This window comes from Oncorhynchus gorbuscha, unplaced genomic scaffold, assembly GCF_021184085.1.
Source record: "Oncorhynchus gorbuscha isolate QuinsamMale2020 ecotype Even-year unplaced genomic scaffold, OgorEven_v1.0 Un_scaffold_855, whole genome shotgun sequence".
In the NCBI taxonomy this organism is placed as follows: domain Eukaryota; kingdom Metazoa; phylum Chordata; class Actinopteri; order Salmoniformes; family Salmonidae; genus Oncorhynchus; species Oncorhynchus gorbuscha.
Window position 1 is genome coordinate 236,735 of NW_025745844.1, and position 20,148 is coordinate 256,882.

Genomic DNA, 20,148 nt, shown 5'->3' on the forward strand with positions numbered 1-20,148 from the left:
ACAGAGTTCAGTGTGTCAAATCGGAGGGCATGCTGTCCGGTCCTCTGGCAGTCTTTATGGGGGTGCCACAGGGTTCAATTCTCGGGCCGACTCTTTTCTCTGTATAAATCAATGATGTTGCTCATGCTGCGGGCGATTCCCTGATCCACCTCTACGCAGACGACACACACACACACCACCTCACTCACAGACCGTCACACACACACACACACACACCACCTCACTCACAGACCGTCACACCACCTCACTCACAGACCGTCACACACACACACCACCTCACTCACAGACCGTCACACACACACACCACCTCACTCACAGACCGTCACACACACACACCACCTCACTCACAGACCGCCACACACACACCACCTCACTCACAGACCGCCACACACACACCACATCACTCACAGACCTTCACACACACACACCACCTCACTCACAGACCGTCACACACACACACCACCTCACTCACAGACCGTCACATACACACACCACCACACTCACAGACCGTCACACACAAACACCACCTCACTCACTGACCGTCACACACACACACACCACCTCACTCACAGACCGTCACATACACACACCCCCTCACTCACAGACCGTCACACACACACACCACCTCACTCACAGACCGTCACACACACACACCACCTCACTCACAGACCGTCACACACACACCACCTCACTCACAGACCGTCACACACACACACACCACCTCCCTCACACACACACACCACCTCACTCACACACACACACCACCTCACTCACACACACACACACACCACCTCACTCACTCACACACACACACCACCTCACTCACAGGAAAAACAAGGAATGTGTTATATCACTGTTCTTTATTCCTAAGATGTATTCTATTTAACAGCCATCGAACAACGGCAATATGTAACTAAAACCCCAAAGCACAATGAGTTGTTTTATATAAGTCGTCTCAATCCGTCTGATTCAATTTCACCTGGAAGTGGGAACGAAAAGATCACGTTTCAGTGGGGAGTGAATGTCAAACACTTAGCATCCGTTCGACATTACTTCATGTTCTTATACCGTGGCATTGTTGAATACTCGTTTCTGATTGGCTTGAAGGGCATTCTAGAGAGTGATTAGTTCCAGTGTTCAGATACTGTAAATCACTAACCGGTGGTGGAGAGAAGAGGTCTGAGAGGGAGGACCACTCCACGTCTGACTGAGGGGGTGGAGGAGATGAGGCGGACCTTGGATACCCCTGTCTGGAGCCCGTTGGTATGATCCTTGGTCCTGGTGTCATACAGACGCTCGGGGAGGATGGGTGAGACCACTCGTTAAGGAGGGGACAACAGAGACCATCGCTGCTTTCACTGAGAGAAACTTTGACCTTCGCCATTAACTCTGTTAAAAAACAATCATGTCCTCACTTGAGCTATTCTATAACCATACCTGCGTACTAGTGTAAGATCTCTCACTGCACAATGAAAACATCACTGAGGCTACCAACTCTATAGTAAATATTGTTATCCGTAGGGGACTATCCAAATAAAGTGTGACTAAAAGCCATTTGAGAAGGATATTAGCTAAGACAGGCAGGTAGAAGATCTCAGTCTCAGTCTTGATGTGGATGTGGTGTGAGATGTAGACCTCTCCCTCTGCAGACTCCTCCAGACCTGTAGTCATGGCATGCAGCTCCACCTGAAGCTCAGTCTTCATCCCAGCAGCCACCTGCAACAAAGGTCAGGGGTCAATTTAGTCATATCAGGAAGTGAAGTGAGATATATGAATCTAAAACATCCTCAAAGAAAACAATGGGAAATGTTCAGTTTGTGTAATTGAATCGAGCTGACTACGGTAACTATCACCCTGCTCAGTAGAACTCACAGGTCCAGGGGTGTAGATGACTCTGATTCCAGTACCAGGGGACGGCTGTTTCACACTGAACCTAAAGTACAACAACACAGAACAGGCGCTGAACCCACCAGAACATAGACAGAGGAGAACACACCCTGACGACCAAAGACCTTAAACCTCGTCATTTTCACTGCACCACCATCTTTGACAGACATGTCCACAAACAGCCATACTGGTCTGACCTGCAGGTGTGGAAGCCCACGTTCTTCATGAGCACGGGGACACTGTAGCTGCAGCCCTCCTTTAGGGTCCCAAACTGGACCTCTGCTGGGAGGAGCTCAAACCCCCGTGCGGCGAGTTGCTGCCCCCCTGTCACAGACACAGTCTTCACCTTCCTCCTCACCGGCTCCTCTACACACAGGAACTGAGAGCCAGACTCGTGTTAGGTCCCCGTGGTAATGCCTAGGCTCTAGCTCAGTAAGCTACGACTTATTGAACTGGCAGGACAGATACATTAGTGTTAACTGACGTGTGTGTGTGTGTGTATATGTACGTCACAGTGTGTGTGTGTGTGTGTGTGTGTGTGTGTGTGTGTGTGTGTGTGTGTGTGTGTGTGTGTGTGTGTGTGTGTGTGTGTGTGTGTGTGTGTGTGTGTGTTACCTGCTGGTTGGGCACGCTGAAGGGTTTGGAGCTGAGGATGGAGGCTGGCAGCTTGACTCTGTGTCTGCGTGGGTTCCCTGCCACGTCCACCTGGGTACTGCCAGGCCCAATACCACCACCATGCTGTTGCTTCACTGTAGAGGCACCATGAGAGCTGTCCCCTACAGGAGAACACACACAGATCTAGATATCAGTAACAGAGTAACAGATACAAGACCATGATGACTGATTTATATACAGTAGGTGTCTGCAAACTGTTGGGAAAATGGTGTTTGACCAAATAGAATTCTCTTTGTCGGTTAGTCATTTAGCAGACGCTCTTCTCCAGAGCCATTTACAGTTACATTACATTACATTACATTTAAGTCATTTAGCAGACGCTCTTATCCAGAGTGACTTACAAATTGGTGCAATCACCTTATGACATCCAGTGGGACAGTCACTTAACAATAGTGCATCTAAAACTTAGGGGTGGGGTGAGAGGGATTACTTAACCTATCCTAGGTATTCCTTAAAGAGGTGGGGTTTCAGGTGTCTCCGGAAGGTGGTGATTGACTCCGCTGTCCTGGCGTCGTGAGGGAGTTTGTTCCACCATTGGGGGGCCAGGGCAGCGAACAGTTAGTTCATTTATCTTACGATGGCTAGGTGGGACAACTTTTCAACTACCAACATGAGTAAATGTCTGATTTTCAAGGCCAGACATGCCACCAGGGGTCTTTTCAAAGTCCACAGATCCAGAAAAACTAATAAAGCAATACCTCACGGCCCAACGCCGCAGTACATACATACTTGTTGTGTTTATGTACTGACATGTATGTGTAACTGATACACACACACACACACACACACACACACACACACACACACACACACACACACACACACACACACACACACACACACACACACACACACACACACACACACACACACACACACACACACACACACACACACACAAGGTTTTTATATTGATGTAAATTGTAAAGTAATTTGTCTGTAATGTCTTTTTTGTTATGACTCGAACCCCAGTAAGACCAGCTGTCACCACTCTTACCCTAACACTAACCCCAAGTCTAAGTCGTGTACTGAGCAGACCTGCAGTTTGAGGAGTGGGGTTGGTGGGTCTCCTAGGCAGCGCATCACTTCCTGCTGCGTGAGAGGGCGTGGGGTTCAAAGGTCGCTGGGCTGCTTCAAGAACACACACAAGAACAAATAACATGCAAAACAGGGTCACTTTCTTAATGAAGGATAAAATAACACAATATTGTATCATCAATATATCATTAGTATTGTTATAAATGTAGCCTAGCTTTAACCTGTCTCCTGAGGGGCATCTCTGAGGTAGTTCTGGGAGTTGGGAGTGTTGGGGAATGGAGGAAGGTCCTGAGACAGAGATCTCATATCAGGGACCTGACGGGAAAACCCAGATAGTTGTTTTATATACGTACAGTAGCTGAGCTGAATACAATCTGCAATATGTTGCACAGGTTGTAGAGGCACACAGTGAAGCTAATATTAACCTCTGTACCAAACCAAACCCTAGGCTAGTAGCATTGGGAAATATTGTCTTATATTAACCTCTGTACCAAACCAAACGCTAGGCTATTAGCATTGGGGAATATTGTCTTATATTAACCTCTGTACCAAACCAAACGCTAGGCTAGTAGCATTGGGAAATATTGTCTTATATTAACCTCTGTACCAAACCAAACGCTAGGCTAGTAGCATTGGGAAATATTCTCTTATATTAACCTCTGTACCAAACCAAACGCTAGGCTAGTAGCATTGGGAAATATTCTCTTATATTAACCACCTCTGTACCAAACCAAACACTAGGCTAGTAGCATTGGGAAATATTCTCTTATATTAACCTCTGTACCAAACCAAACCCTAGGCTAGTAGCATTGGGGAATATTGTCTTATATTAACCTCTGTACCAAACCAAACGCTAGTAGCATTGGGGAATATTGTCTAGATCCTTTTTTTCAGTTGAGAAGAAGTTTATAAATTGACTGGCTGGGCTGTGGGACAATGGACGTGTATTAATGAATCTAATGGAACTGTTAACAGGCATTAAGTAACTGTGCTGAATTACAATCCATTGATGAGAAAGCTATGTCACCTCAGAGTACTCGAAACCTGCTCCTTTCTCTGAGCGGAAATAAGGAGGAATGATTCTGTTCCTTAGAGCCTCTCTGTAAATCTTCTCCTGGTCCAGCTCCTGTCTGCACAGTACAGCAACATTAAAACATTCATTAATAGCTTAAATATTCCTGGGAAAAGATGTGAATGTCCACTATGTCAACTCTATAATAGAGAGCAGTTAGTTAGTTACCTGTGCTGCTCTATCCCGCTCTTCCACATAGTTACCTGTGTTGCTCTTCTACATAGTTACCTGTGTTGCTCTATCCTGCTCTTCCACATAGTTACCTGTGTTGCTCTTCCACATAGTTACCTGTGTTGCTCTTCCACCACATAGTTACCTGTGTTGCTCTATCCTGCTCTTCCACATAGTTACCTGTGTTGCTCTTCCACATAGTTACCTGTGTTGCTCTATCCTGCTAGTTACCTGTGTTGCTCTTCCACATAGTTACCTGTGTTGCTCTTCCACATAGTTACCTGTGTTGCTCTTCCACATAGTTACCTGTGTTGCTCTTCTCTTCCACATAGTTACCTGTGTTGCTCTTGCTCTTCCACATAGTTACCTGTGTTGCTCTTCCACATAGTTACCTGTGTTGCTCTTCCACATAGTTACCTGTGTTGCTCTTCCATCCTGCTCTTCCACATAGTTACCTGTGTTGCTCTATCCTGCTCTTCCACATAGTTACCTGTGTTGCTCTTCCACATAGTTACCTGTGCTGCTCTAGTTACCTGTGTTGCTCTTCCACATAGTTACCTGTGTTGCTCTTCCACATAGTTACCTGTGCTCTTCCACATAGTTACCTGTGTTGCTCTTCCACATAGTTACCTGTGTTGCTCTTCCACATAGTTACCTGTGTTGCTCTTCCACATAGTTACCTGTGTTGCTCTTCCACATAGTTACCTGTGTTGCTCTTCCACATAGTTACCTGTGTTGCTCTTCCACATAGTTACCTGTGCTGCTCTTCCATCCTGCTCTTCCACATAGTTACCTGTGTTGCTCTTCCACATAGTTACCTGTGTTGCTCTTCCACATAGTTACCTGTGTTGCTCTTCCACATAGTTACCTGTGTTGCTCTATCCTGCTCTTCCACATAGTTACCTGTGTTGCTCTTCCACATAGTTACCTGTTTTGCTCTTCCACATAGTTACCTGTGTTGCTCTTCCACATAGTTACCTGTGTTGCTATTCCACATAGTTACCTGTGCTGCTCTATCCTGCTCTTCCACATAGTTACCTGTGTTGCTCTACATAGTTACCTGTGTTGCTCTTCCACATAGTTACCTGTGTTGCTCTTCCACATAGTTACCTGTGCTACATAGTTACCTGTGCTGCTCTATCCTGCTCTTCCACATAGTTACCTGTGTTGTGTTGCTCTTCCACATAGTTACCTGTGCTGCTCTTCCACATAGTTACCTGTTGCTCTTCCACATAGTTACCTGTGCTGCTCTATCCTGCTCTTCCACATAGTTACCTGTGCTGCTCTGTCCTGCTCTTCCACATAGTTACCTGTGTTGCTCTGCTCTTCCATCTTTACCTGTGTGCTCTATCCTGCTCTTCCACCTGTGTTGCTCTTCCACATAGTTACCTGTGCTGCTCTATCCTGCTCTTCCACATAGTTTCCTGTGTTGCCTCTTTGCTGAAGCTGTAAAACAGGAGATTTTAATATGATGAGAAGATAATGGAAAAGGTTCAAAGCTGTAGATATTTATGTTCATAGTTTAACTAAATCCATGAGTACAGGGAAAATAAGTTACCTGAGAAAGATGTCCTACTGATCTAAGGTCTGGTTAGTTATGATACTGATCTAAGGTCAGGTTAGTTATGATACTTATGATCTTCTAGGTCTGGTTAGTTATGATACTGATCTAAGGTCTGGTTAGTTATGATACTGATCTAAGGTCTGGTTAGTTATGATACTGATCTAAGGTCTGGTTAGTTATGATACTGATCTAAGGTCTGGTTAGTTATGATACTGATCTAAGGTCTGGTTAGTTATGATACTGATCTAAGGTCTGGTTAGTTATGATACTGATCTAAGGTCTGGTTAGTTATGATACTGATCTAAGGTCTGGTTAGTTATGATACTGATCTAAGGTCTGGTTAGTTAGTTACCTGATACTGATCTAAGGTCTGGTTAGTTATGATACTCTATCCTGCTCTTCCATCTAAGGTCTGGTTAGTTATGATACTGATCTAAGGTCTGGTTAGTTATGATACTGATCTAAGGTCTGGTTAGTTATGATACTGATCTAAGGTCTGGTTAGTTATGATACTGATCTAAGGTCTGGTTAGTTATGATACTGATCTAAGGTCTGGTTAGTTATGATACTGATCTAAGGTCTGGTTAGTTATGATACTGATCTAAGGTCTGGTTAGTTATGATACTGATCTAAGGTCTGGTTAGTTATGATACTGATCTAAGGTCTGGTTAGTTATGATACTGATCTAAGGTCTGGTTAGTTATGATACTGATCTAAGGTCTGGTTAGTTATGATACTGATCTAAGGTCTGGTTAGTTATGATACTGATCTAAGGTCTGGTTAGTTATGATACTGATCTAAGGTCTGGTTAGTTATGATACTGATCTAAGGTCTGGTTAGTTATGATACTGATCTACGACCAGGCTAGTTATGATACAGATCTAAGGTCTGGTTAGTTATGATACTGATCTAAGACCAGGCTAGTTATGATACAGATCTAAGGTCTGGTTAGTTATGATACTGATCTACGACCAGGTTAGTTATGATACAGATCTAGTTGTGATACTGATCTAGGACCAGGCTAGTTATGATGCTGATCTAGGACCAGGCTAGTTATGATGCTGATATAGGACCAGGCTAGTTCTGACCCACCTGTCTGTGTGTTTCTCTGAGAGCGAGGCCTCAGTCTGCAGGGCTGGAGTCTTCACTGCCTGGATGTACAGGGTGGCTGCATCCACTGAGGTGGAACAAACACAAACACTCCCTATTCAACTCACCATTCCTTCCCCTTATCCAATTCATTGCTACAGCTAGGAAATAATCTCCAAGCCCCATAAGGTCTGGTTAGTTATGATACTGATCTAAGGTCTGGTTAAAGTGCCAAGGACTCACCGGGACAGATTCTGTTCTCTATAGTGGGGTGCTCTGACTCTGGAAGTGACTGAGGAGGAAAAAATGCACATGGTGTCACAGAGTAACAGAATACTACAGTACCCAAGTAACAGAATACTACAGCACCTGAGTAACAGAACACTACAGCACCCAAGTAACAGAATACTACAGCACCTGAGTAACAGAATACTACAGTACCCAAGTAACAGAATACTACAGCACCTGAGTAACAGAACACTACAGCACCCAAGTAACAGAATACTACAGCACCTGAGTAACAGAACACTACAGCACCCAAGTAACAGAATACTACAGCACCTGAGTAACAGAATACTACAGCACCCAAGTAACAGAATACTACAACACCTGAGTAACAGAACACTACAGCACCCAAGTAACAGAATACTACAGCACCTGAGTAACAGAACACTACAGCACCCAAGTAACAGAATACTACAGCACCCAAGTAACAGAATACTACAGCACCTGAGTAACAGAACACTACAGCACCCAAGTAACAGAATACTACAGCACCTGAGTAACAGAACACTACAGCACCCAAGTAACAGAATACTACAGCACCTGAGTAACAGAACACTACAGCACCTGAGTAACAGAATACTACAGCACCTGAGTAACAGAATACTACAGCACCTGAGTAACAGAATACTACAGCACCTGAGTAACAGAATACTACAGCACATGAGTAACAGAATACTACAGCACCTGAGTAACAGAATACTACAGCACCTGAGTAACAGAATACTACAGAACCTGAGTAACAGAATACTACAGCACCTGAGTAACAGAATACTACAGCACCTGAGTAACAGAATACTACAGCACCTGAGTAACAGAATACTACAGCACCTGAGTAACAGAATACTACAGCACCTGAGTAACAGAATACTACAGCACCTGAGTAACAGAATACTACAGCACCTGAGTAACAGAATACTACAGCACCTGAGTAACAGAATATGATACAGCACCTAGAGAGAATACTACAGCACCAGGCTAGTTACAGCACCTGAGTAACAGAATACTACAGCACCTGAGTAACAGAATACTACAGCACCGGAGTAATTTGGACATATTTGATCAGGTCAGTAGTGTGGACCTTCTCCTCCTTCTCAGTATGTATGTGTGTGTGTGCGTGTACTGACTGACCAGGACCAGTTTGAGCAGGTCAGCAGCGTGGATCTTCTCCTCCGTGTGTGTGTGTGTGTGTGTTCTGTGTGTGTGTGTGTGTGTGACTGAGTGAGGTGTGTGGTGTGTGAGTAACAGAATGTGTGTGTGTGTGAGTAACAGAACACTACAGTGTGTGTGTGTGTGTGTGTGTGTGTGTAACAGAATGTGTGTGAGTGTGAACACTGTGTGTAACAGAATGTGTGTAACAGAATACTACAGCACCTGAGTAACAGACTGACCAGGACCAGTTTGAGCAGGTCAGCAGCGTGGATCTTCTCCTCCTCAGTACGAGGGTCATTCAGCTGCATCTTCTCTGTCAGGTTCTCTCTCTGGATAACCTGCTCCATGTACTCCTACAATACCAGGTACAGGAGGAGGAGGACCACATGTTGAGACAGGACCAGGTACCAGGTAACAGGAGAGAGGACCAGGTACAGAGGGTACAGGAGGACCAGGTACAGGATGGTTGAGGACCAGGACAGGAGGAGGGTGGATCTTCTCCTCCTCAGTGGAGGGTCATTCCAGGTACAGGAGGAGGACCAGGTACAGGAGGAGGGCCAGGTACAGGAGGAGGACCAGGTACAGGAGGAGGACCAGGTAGGTACAGGAGGAGGACCAGGTACAGGAGGAGGACCAGGTACAGGAGGAGGACCAGGTACAGGAGGAGGAGCCAGGTACAGGAGGAGGACCAGGTACAGGAGGAGGGCCAGGTACAGGAGGAGGGCCAGGTACAGGAGGAGGACCAGGTACAGGAGGAGGGCCAGGTACAGGAGGAGGACCAGGTACAGGAGGAGGACCAGGTACAGGAGGAGGGCCAGGTACAGGAGGAGGACCAGGTACCAGGACATACAGGACACCACATACCAAACACATGTTGACCAGGTACAGGAGGACCAGGTTCAGGAGGACCAGGTTCAGGAGGAGGACCACATGTTGACATACAGAGTACACTGCATACCAAACACATGTTGACATACAGAGTACACACATGTTGACATACAGAGTACCAAACACATGTTGACATACAGAGTACACCACATACCAAACACATGTTGACACACAGAGTACACCACATACCAAACACATGTTGACATACAGAGTACACCACATACCAAACACATGTTGACATACAGAGTACACCACATACCAAACACATGTTGACATACAGAGTACACCACAGAGTACACCACATACCAAACACATGTTGACATACAGAGTACACCACATACCAAACACATGTTGACATACAGAGTACACCACATACCAAACACATGTTGACATACAGAGTACACCACATACCAAACACATGTTGACATACAGAGTACACCACATACCAAACACATGTTGACATACAGAGTACACCACATACCAAACACATGTTGACATACAGAGTACACCTCATACCAAACACATGTTGACATACAGAGTACACCACATACCAAACACATGTTGACACACCTCATACCAAACACATGTTGACACACCTCATACCAAACACATGTTGACATACAGTACACCACATACCAAACACATGTTGACACACCTCATACAAACACATGTTGACATACAGTACACCACAAACACATGTTGACATACAGAGTACACCACACCAAACACATGTTGACCAAACACATGTTGACATACAGAGTACCCACATACCAAACACATGTTGACACACATGTTGACATACAGAGTACACCACATACCAACATACAGAGTACACCACATACCAAACACATGTTGACACAGAGTACACATGTTGACATACAGAGTACACCACATACCAAACACATGTTGACATACAGAGACACCACATACCAAACACATGTTGACATACAGAGTACAAACCAAACACATGTTGACATACAGAGTACACCACCAAACACATGTTGACATACAGAGTACACCTCATACCAAACACATGTTGACATACAGAGTACACAGAGTACACAAACACATGTTGATACCAAACAAACACATGTTGACATACAGAGTACACCTATACCAAACACATGTTGACATACAGAGTACAAACACATGTTGACATACCAAACACATGTTGACATACAGAGTACACCACATACCAAACACATGTTGACATACAGAGTACACCACATACCAAACACATGTTGACAATACCAAACACATGTTGACATACAGATTACACCGCATACCAAACACATGTTGACATATAGAGTACACCGCTATCTATATTAAGGTAGCCCTAGCAGTTAGTGCATTGGGTCAGTTACTGAAAGGTTTCTTGTTTGAATCCCTGAGTTGACAAGGTGACAAAAAACTGCCAATGTGCTCTTGAGTAAGGCACTTAACCCTAATTGTCTCAGGGGGAGTTGGGATATGCAAAAAAAACAGATCTCCAATTCACACATGTGTATAATACACACTGGTACATGTGGAGGACAAATATAATCCCTCACCAAATGCTGATTATTATTATGGCCAGACATGGGACTGTATCTGCTGGTACACTGGGTTAAGGCTGCTGTAATGGAGACTGCCTTATAGAATACACACAGGACAGTGAGATGAGCTGTACCTTGAGGCGGGTCTCCAGAGTCCTGCGGAGCTGTCTGCTGACTGGCTGGTACTGGAGCAGCTGTCGGACCTCCAGGGTATCCGGACAGCTCAGCACGGGCCTGCAGGCCTCAGAAACAGGCTTCTCTCTCAGGGTCAGACCCCGGCCCAGAGTGGTCCCGAACAGAGGACCTGGCGTCTTCCTCTGGGGGGGGGGTTACAGTAGATGTTTAAAGAATATGTTTTTAGGGGATTAAGTAGATTTATTTATTTATTTAGATGTTAAGGTATCATCAAACCCTATGACTAAAGTGTGTTTTGACCATGTATAAACTGAAAACTAGCATGATTTGCTAATACATTATGCGTCTATTTCAACTGCATTTTGTCTTTGATTTTCTCGGTCTACCTCTACTGAGGGGAAGTTGTCCCAGCGACGGGACCTGAGGTTGGTGGGGATGATGTCCTTGTTCTGTTTCTCTATGATCCATCTGGACCACACGTCCTGACGAGAGGGTCTCAGCACCGCTATACCCAGGACACCTGCAGGACAGGGAGGAGACCACAGACGTGTCTATGGGTAGGCCAGGAGGAAACACAGGTCTATGGAGGTAGAGTAATGGACAGAATCCTACCCTGTAGGTCTGGGAGGAGACTACAGACGTGTCTATGGGTAGACCAGGAGGAAACACAGGTCTATGGAGGTAGAGTAATGGACAGAATCCTACCCTGTAGGTCTGGGAGGAGACCACAGACGTGTCTATGGGTAGACCAGGAGGAAACACAGGTCTATGGAGGTAGAGTAATGGACAGAATCCTACCCTGTAGGTCTGGGAGGAGACCACAGATGTGTCTATGGGTAGACCAGGAGGAAACACAGGTCTATGGAGGTAGAGTAATGGACAGAATCCTACCCTGTAGGTCTGGGAGGAGACTACAGACGTGTCTATGGGTAGACCAGGAGGAAACACAGGTCTATGGAGGTAGAGTAATGAACAGAATCCTACCCTGTAGGTCTGGGAGGGGTTCTTTAAGCAGGGCGACAGCAGGATCAGAGTAGTCCTCATACAAACGTTCCTCTACTGTCTGAGAGTGCAGCAGCTCTGTGCCTGAACCGTCCTCATGGGCCATGAACAACCTGGGAGTTTATTATGGATATAGAGAATGAGAGAGTACCCATCATGCTTCAGCCCAGCTTGAACACTACAAGGGTTAAAAGGTGCCTAACTGGGGGACATTGGAATGAAAAAGGAGTTACACTGTACAGATGAGGAGCAGAGTTACTGAAGCCTACCTGGGAATGTGGACTTTATGTCCAATAGGATGCTTGGCCAGCTCTCTCTCTTCTGGCAGCCCTCCCTCCTCCTCCTCCTCCTCCTCCTCCACTCTGCTGTCCAGAGGGCTAGAGATCTCCACTGATGCCTGGCCATCCTTCATCACCTCCACACAGCACCATATGATACACTGTCACTATAACTCCACCATGCCCTACACAAGCCCTACACATGCCCTACACATGTCCTACACATGTCCTACACATGTCCTACACATGCCCTACACATGCCTACACATGCCTACACATGCCTACACATGCACTACACAAGCCCTACACATGCCCTACACAAGCCCTACACATGCCCTACACAAGCCCTACACATGCCCTACACAAGCCCTACACATGCCCTACACAAGCCCTACACATGCCCTACACATGCCCTACACAAGCCCTACACATGCCCTACACATGCCCTACACATGCCCTACACATGCCCTACACATGTCCTACACATGCCCTACACATGCCCTACACATGCCCTACACATGTCCTACACATGCCCTACACATGCCCTACACAAGCCCTACACATGCCCTACACATGCCCTACACATGCCCTACACATGCCCTACACATGTCCTACACATGCCCTACACATGCCCTACACATGCCCTACACATGCCCTACACATGCCCTACACATGTCCTACACATGTCCTACACATGTCCTACACATGCCCTACACATGCCCTACACATGCCCTACACATGCCCTACACATGCCCTACACATGCCCTAGGAAGCCTACAGTTTCCTAATTCACTTTGTCAAACAAGTTTCCAAAATGAAAATTCCCGGGGCTTGCAGAGTTCAATGTATCGTACGATAATCCCCTGAACACTTGGCCTGATGGGAAAACAAACTGTCTGGAATCTCGCCCTATTCCTTATATAGTGCTCAAGTTATGGTCAGCGCCTTATGCCCTGGTCCCAGATCTGTTTGTGCTGTCTTGCCAACTCCTATGGTCATCGTCAAGCCAAATGGCAAGACAACACAAACAGATCTGGGACCAGACTATAAGAAGGGAACAGGGGTGTCATACAGAGCCGACCCACCTGGAAGAGGTTCCCGTGGTGGTCTGTGACCTCACACAGTGTGTCTGAGGTGGAGGTGTGGTTCATCCTGTAGCTGCCTGGCTGCTCTCTGGGACTCCAGCTGGCCAGACTCAGGGTTGGGCTGTGTTCAGGGTCTGACATGTACACACAACTACCGTCCTGGTTGATGAACAGCAGACCTACACTGGACGGGTACACCTAGAGGGCACACGGGGACACGGAGAGTCACCCAGAATGAATATAGAACCTCAGAACACAGTCATTTGCTCGACTCATGAAAGGAAGCGTGGATCTTCTCGTCCGATGCTCTCCACGTTATGAGGAGGAGGTGGGAAGACAACGGGAGGAATGGAGGAAGGACTAGTAACATTCACCCCCGGTTTCTCTTACTTGGTACGCTCCGTCGCAGGTGGCGGTGACGACGCTCCCGTCTCCAAAGAACACGTTGCAGGACCTGCCCTCGCCGTACATGGTTACCGTGGCAAACCCCAGGCGCTCCACCATCACCACCTTCTCCTTATGACACACACTGCTGCATCTCTCCCCTGGTAACACAACGTAGACATTATCACACCATGAACTATCCTTCCTACACACACTGTTGTCTCTCCCCTGGTAACACAACGTAGACATTATCACACCATGAACTATCCTTCCTACACACTGTTGTCTCTCCCCTGGTAACACAACGTAGACATTATCACACCATGAACTATCCTTCCTACACACTGTTGTCTCTGTCCTGGTAACACAACGTAGACATTATCACACCATGAACTATCCTTCCTACACACTGTTGTCTCTGTCCTGGTAACACAACGTAGACATTATCACACCATGAACTATCCTTCCTACACACTGTTGTCTCTCCCCTGGTAACACAACGTAGACATTATCACACCATGAACTATCCTTCCTACACACTGTTGTCTCTGTCCTGGTAACACAACGTAGACATTATCACACCATGAACTATCCTTCCTACACACTGTTGTCTCTGTCCTGGTAACACAACGTAGACATTATCACACCATGAACTATCCTTCCTACACACTGTTGTCTCTGTCCTGGTAACACAACGTAGACATTATCACACCATGAACTATCCTTCCTACACACTGTTGTCTCTGTCCTGGTAACACAACGTAGACATTATCATAATATACACTACTAATGTATTAGACAAGTTAGTAGTATAGCCTTTAACCTGTATCAGACCAGGTGGTAGTATAGCCTTTAACCTGTATCAGACCAGGTAGTAGTATAGCCTTTAACCTGTATCAGACCAGGTAGTAGTATAGCCTTTAACCTGTATCAGACCAGGTAGTAGTATAGCCTTTAACCTGTATCAGACCAGGTGGTAGTAACCTGTATAGACCAGGTTTAACCTGTATCAGACCAGGTAGTAGTATAGCCTTTAACCTGTATCAGACCAGGTAGTAGTATAGCCTTTAACCTGTATCAGACCAGGTAGTAATATAGCCTTTAACCTGTATCAGACCAGGTAGTAGTATAGTATCAGACCTTTAACCTGTATCAGACCAGGTAGTAGTATAGCCTTTAACCTGTATCAGACCAGGTGGTAGTATAGCCTTTAACCTGTATCAGACCAGGTAGTAGTATAGCCTTTAACCTGTATCAGACCAGGTGGTTTAACCTGTATCAGACCAGGTAGTAGTAAACCTGTATCAGACCAGGTAGTAGTATAGCCTTTAACCTGTATCAGACCAGGTAGTAATATAGCCTTTAACCTGTATCAGACCAGGTAGTAGTATAGCCTTTAACCTGTATCAGACCAGGTAGTAGTATAGCCTTTAACCTGTATCAGACCAGGTAGTAATATAGCCTTTAACCTGTATCAGACCAGGTAGTAGTATAGCCTTTAACCTGTATCAGACCAGGTAGTAATATAGCCTTTAACCTGTATCAGACCAGGTAGTAGTATAGCCTTTAACCTGTATCAGACCAGGTAGTAGTATAGCCTTTAACCTGTATCAGACCAGGTAGTAGTTAGTAGTATAGCCTTTAACCTGTATCAGACCAGGTAGTAGTTAGTAGGATATCCTTTAACCTGTATCAGATCAGGTAGTAGTTAGTAGTATAGCCTTTAACCTGTATCAGACCAGGTAGTAGTATAGCCTTTAACCTGTATCAGACCAGGTAGTAGTATAGCCTTTAACCTGTATCAGACCAGGTGGTAGTATAGCCTTTAACCTGTATCAGACCAGGTAGTAGTATAGCCTTTAACCTGTATCAGACCAGGTGGTAGTATAGCCTTTAACCTGTATCAGACCAGGTAGTAGTATAGCCTTTAACCTGTATCAGACCAGGTAGTAATATAGCCTTTAACCTGTATCAGACCAGGTAGTAGTATAGCCTTTAACCTGTATCAGACCAGGTAGTAGTATAGCCTTTAACCTGTATCAGACCAGGTAGTAATATAGCCTTTAACCTGTATCAGACCAGGTAGTAGTATAGCCTTTAACCTGTATCAGACCAGGTAGTAATATAGCCTTTAACCTGTATCAGACCAGGTAGTAGTATAGCCTTTAACCTGTATCAGACCAGGTAGTAGTATAGCCTTTAACCTGTATCAGACCAGGTAGTAGTTAGTAGTATAGCCTTTAACCTGTATCAGACCAGGTAGTAGTTAGTAGGATATCCTTTAACCTGTATCAGATCAGGTAGTAGTTAGTAGTATAGCCTTTAACCTGTATCAGACCAGGTAGTAGTATAGCCTTTAACCTGTATCAGACCAGGTAGTAGTTAGTAGGATAGCCTTTAACCTGTATCAGACCAGGTAGTAGTTAGTAGGATATCCTTTAACCTGTATCAGATCAGGTAGTAGTTAGTAGTATAGCCTTTAACCTGTATCAGACCAGGTAGTATTATAGCCTTTAACCTGTATCAGACCAGGTAGTAGTTAGTAGTATAGCCTTTAACCTGTATCAGACCAGGTAGTATTATAGCCTTTAACCTGTATCAGACCAGGTAGTATTATAGCCTTTAACCTGTATCAGACCAGGTAGTAGTATAGCCTTTAACCTGTATCAGACCAGGTAGTAGTATAGCCTTTAACCTGTATCAGACCAGGTGGTAGTATAGCCTTTAACCTGTATGTATCAGACCAGTATCAGACCAGGTAGTAGTTAGTAGTATAGCCTTTAACCTGTATCAGACCAGGTAGTAGTTAGTAGTATAGCCTTTAACCTGTATCAGACCAGGTAGTAGTTAGTAGTATAGCCTTTAACCTGTATCAGACCAGGTAGTATTATAGCCTTTAACCTGTATCAGACCAGGTGGTAGTATAGCCTTTAACCTGTATCAGACCAGGTAGTAGTATAGCCTTTAACCTGTATCAGACCAGGTAGTAGTATAGCCTTTAACCTGTATCAGACCAGGTGGTAGTATAGCCTTTAACCTGTATCAGACCAGGTAGTAGTATAGCCTTTAACCTGTATCAGACCAGGTGGTAGTATAGCCTTTAACCTGTATCAGACCAGGTAGTAGTATAGCCTTTAACCTGTATCAGACCAGGTAGTAGTATAGCCTTTAACCTGTATCAGACCAGGTAGTAGTATAGCCTTTAACCTGTATCAGACCAGGTGGTAGTATAGCCTTTAACCTGTATCAGACCAGGTAGTAGTATAGCCTTTAACCTGTATCAGACCAGGTGGTAGTATAGCCTTTAACCTGTATCAGACCAGGTAGTAGTATAGCCTTTAACCTGTATCAGACCAGGTGGTAGTATAGCCTTTAACCTGTATCAGACCAGGTAGTAGTATAGCCTTTAACCTGTATCAGACCAGGTAGTAGTATAGCCTTTAACCTGTGTTAATGTGTTCCTGGGACCAGCCACTGAGAGCCTCTCTCTCCTGGTACAGGGTAGTGATCCTGGTTCCGTCTGCATGGTCGATGATCACCGTCCCGTCTCTGTCCAGCACAGACATCACCTTGTCCTCCCGGGTGATAACAACCTGCTCACACAGAGACAAGGCAGAAGAACTCCTTTTACATATCACATGTGTAGGAAGTCAAAATGTTGACACCTTCAGAGTATCTGCTAACCAACCATTTTGGACTTTTGCAAAAGGTTGTGAGAAAACTAACATGTGTTATTATCAACCACGATGTTAGCAAACCATGTTGCTGGTTCGTATGCTCACAGTTTGGCTGACAGGGTCTGTGGCTCTGAAGGCCAGGACCGGGCCAGGGTCTGTGGTCTGGTCCCCCATGGTGGCTACTCTGTGTCCGGAGGGGCTGGTGGTGACCCAACAGACCCCCTGTCTGCCCTGGGTGTTGTCTGATGACCTCTGCTCCTCCCTGGGCTCTGGGTCACTCTGACTCTGGTCAGCCCCCAGGCTCTGCTTGGAACCCAGTTTACCTGCCCAGACACACAACTCCTCATCTCCCCTTTGTCTTTCTCAAGCACCGATACTCAACAACATTAAAGGTTGTGAAGCCAATAGATTTCAGACTGACACAGTAAAAGTCTAATAGGAAGACAAATCAAATATACAGCACCAGTCTAAAGTTTGGACACACCTACTTTTCCAAGGGTTTTGTTTATTTTTACTATTGTAGAAAAATAGTGAAGACTTCAAAACTATGAAATAACACATATAGAATCATGTAGTAACCAAAAAAGTGTTAAACAAATAAAAATATATTTCATATTTTAGATTCTTCAAAGTAGACACCCTTTGCCTTGATGACAACTTTGCACACTCTTGGCATTCTCTCAACTTTTCCTTCACTCTGCAGTCCAACTCATCCCAAACCACCTGAAATGGTTTGAGGTTAGGTGATTGTGGAGGCCAGGTCATCTGCTGCAGCACTCCATCACTCTCCTTGGTCTAATACACCTTACACAGCCTGGAGGTGTGTTTTGGGTCATTGTCCTGTTGAAAAAGACAGTCCCACTAAGCGCAAACCAGATGGGATTGCATATCACTGCAGAATGATGTGGTGACCATGCTGGTTAAAGTGTGCCTTGAATCCTAAATAAATCACAGACAATGTCACCAGCAAAGCACCCCCACACCATCACACCTCCTCCTCCATGCTTCACAGTGGGAACCACACATGCTGAGATAATCCTTTCACCTACTCTGCGTCTCATAAAGACACAGCAGTTGGAACCAAAAATCTCAATTTTGGACTCTGACCAAAGGACAGATTTCCACCGGTCGAATGTCCCTTGTTTGTGTTTCTTGACCCAAGCAAGTCTCTTCTTCTTATTGGTGTCCTTTAGTAGTGGCTGGTAACTCTAATGAACTTATCCTACAGCAGAAGTAACTCTGGGTCTTCCTTTCCTGTGGCGGTCCTCATGAGAGCCAGTTTCATCATAGCGCTTGATGGCTTTTGTGACTGTACTTGAAGAAACTTTCAAAGTTACTGAAATGTTCCGTATTGACTGACCTTCACGTCTTAAAGTAATGATGAACTGTCGTTTCTCTTTGCTTATTTGAGCTGTTCTTGCCATAATATGGACTTGGTCTTTTACCAAATAGGGCTATCTTCTGTATACCGCCCCTACCTGGTCACAACACAACTGATTGGCTCAAATGCATTAAGGAAAGAAATTCCACAAATTAACTTTCAACAATGCACACCTGTCAATTGAAATGCATTGCAGGTGACTACCTCATGAACCTGGTTGAGAGAATGCCAAGAGTTTGCAAAGCTGTCATCAAGGCAAAGGGTGGCCACTTAGAAGAATCTTAAATAGAAAATATATTTAGATTTGTTTAACACTTTTTTGGTTACTAAATGATTCCATATGTATTATTTCATAGTTGTGATGTCTTCACTATTATTCTACAATATAGAACAAAAGTAAAAATAAAGAAAAACCCTTGAATGAGTAGGTTTTGACTGGTTTGGTATAAAAGACCTACGGATCTAAATCAAGGTCCATATGATTTGTTAGAGATGTGATTACCCTTCTTGTCCTTGCTGTCTTTTCTCTCCGGTACCGGAGTCTCCTTCACTACCTCTTCCTCCTTCGCAGGGGGTTCAGGAGGAGAGGAGATGATGGGTCCTGAGTCTGTACTGCTACTGACTGAACCATCTGCAAACAGCACCTACACAGAGACAAATCAAATCTTATTGGTCACATACACACGGTTAGATGTTAATGCAAGTGTAGTGAAATGCTTGTACTTCTAGTTCCGACCATGCAGTAATATCTAACATTAATCTAACCTAACAATTTCACAACACAATTTCACAACAACTACCTTACAAGTGTAAAGGAATGAATAAGAATATGTACATGTAAATATATGGAATG

At 45.0% G+C, this 20,148-nt stretch overlaps 2 protein-coding genes across 3 annotated transcripts in view; both read right to left on the reverse strand.

Annotated features, from left to right (window-relative positions):
- Positions 1–849: 849 nt before the first annotated feature.
- On the reverse strand, positions 850–6,263 carry LOC124020559 (sperm-associated antigen 17-like). 2 transcript variants are annotated; one of them, XM_046335802.1, is made up of 10 exons: positions 6,233–6,263; positions 4,628–4,730; positions 3,822–3,915; positions 3,601–3,693; positions 2,503–2,663; positions 2,085–2,266; positions 1,873–1,933; positions 1,569–1,716; positions 1,160–1,309; positions 850–979 (listed from the first exon to the last, which is right to left on the reverse strand). In XM_046335802.1, exons 1-10 carry the CDS (start codon positions 6,259–6,261, stop codon positions 942–944), a joined length of 1,059 nt encoding a protein of 352 aa, XP_046191758.1. In that variant the 5' UTR covers positions 6,262–6,263; the 3' UTR covers positions 850–941. The 2 variants fall into 2 exon arrangements, with proteins under 2 accessions (XP_046191758.1, XP_046191759.1); XM_046335803.1 differs by having other exon boundaries at positions 913–979; positions 3,601–3,690.
- Position 6,264: 1 nt separating this feature from the next.
- Positions 6,265–20,148, reverse strand: part of spag17 (sperm associated antigen 17) — a gene marked incomplete at its 3' end in the record, with an annotated part of 42,174 nt that continues 28,290 nt past the window's right edge. The window contains exons 24-36 of the mRNA XM_046335807.1: positions 19,798–19,939; positions 18,020–18,237; positions 17,683–17,830; positions 14,244–14,398; positions 13,854–14,051; positions 12,760–12,905; positions 12,473–12,603; positions 11,875–12,008; positions 11,488–11,670; positions 9,170–9,283; positions 7,740–7,788; positions 7,500–7,584; positions 6,265–6,289 (exon numbers count right to left, since the gene is read on the reverse strand). Of these exons, the coding sequence (XP_046191763.1) occupies positions 6,265–6,289; positions 7,500–7,584; positions 7,740–7,788; positions 9,170–9,283; positions 11,488–11,670; positions 11,875–12,008; positions 12,473–12,603; positions 12,760–12,905; positions 13,854–14,051; positions 14,244–14,398; positions 17,683–17,830; positions 18,020–18,237; positions 19,798–19,939 (1,728 nt within the window). The remainder of the gene's footprint in view (positions 6,290–7,499; positions 7,585–7,739; positions 7,789–9,169; positions 9,284–11,487; positions 11,671–11,874; positions 12,009–12,472; positions 12,604–12,759; positions 12,906–13,853; positions 14,052–14,243; positions 14,399–17,682; positions 17,831–18,019; positions 18,238–19,797; positions 19,940–20,148) is intronic.

What these genes read in the sequence shown, in the direction of transcription:
- LOC124020559 (XM_046335802.1), bottom strand. Translation starts at nt 6,261, where the DNA reads ATGTGGAAGAGCAGGATAGAGCAGCACAG. An exon ending in GTGGGCTTCCACACCTGCAG is followed by an intron (nt 1,934 to 2,084) that starts GTCAGACCAGTA and finishes GTTGTACTTTAG; the next exon opens with GTTCAGTGTGAAACAGCCGT. An exon ending in CTACCTGCCTGTCTTAGCTA is followed by an intron (nt 1,310 to 1,568) that starts ATATCCTTCTCA and finishes GAGTGGTCTCAC; the next exon opens with CCATCCTCCCCGAGCGTCTG.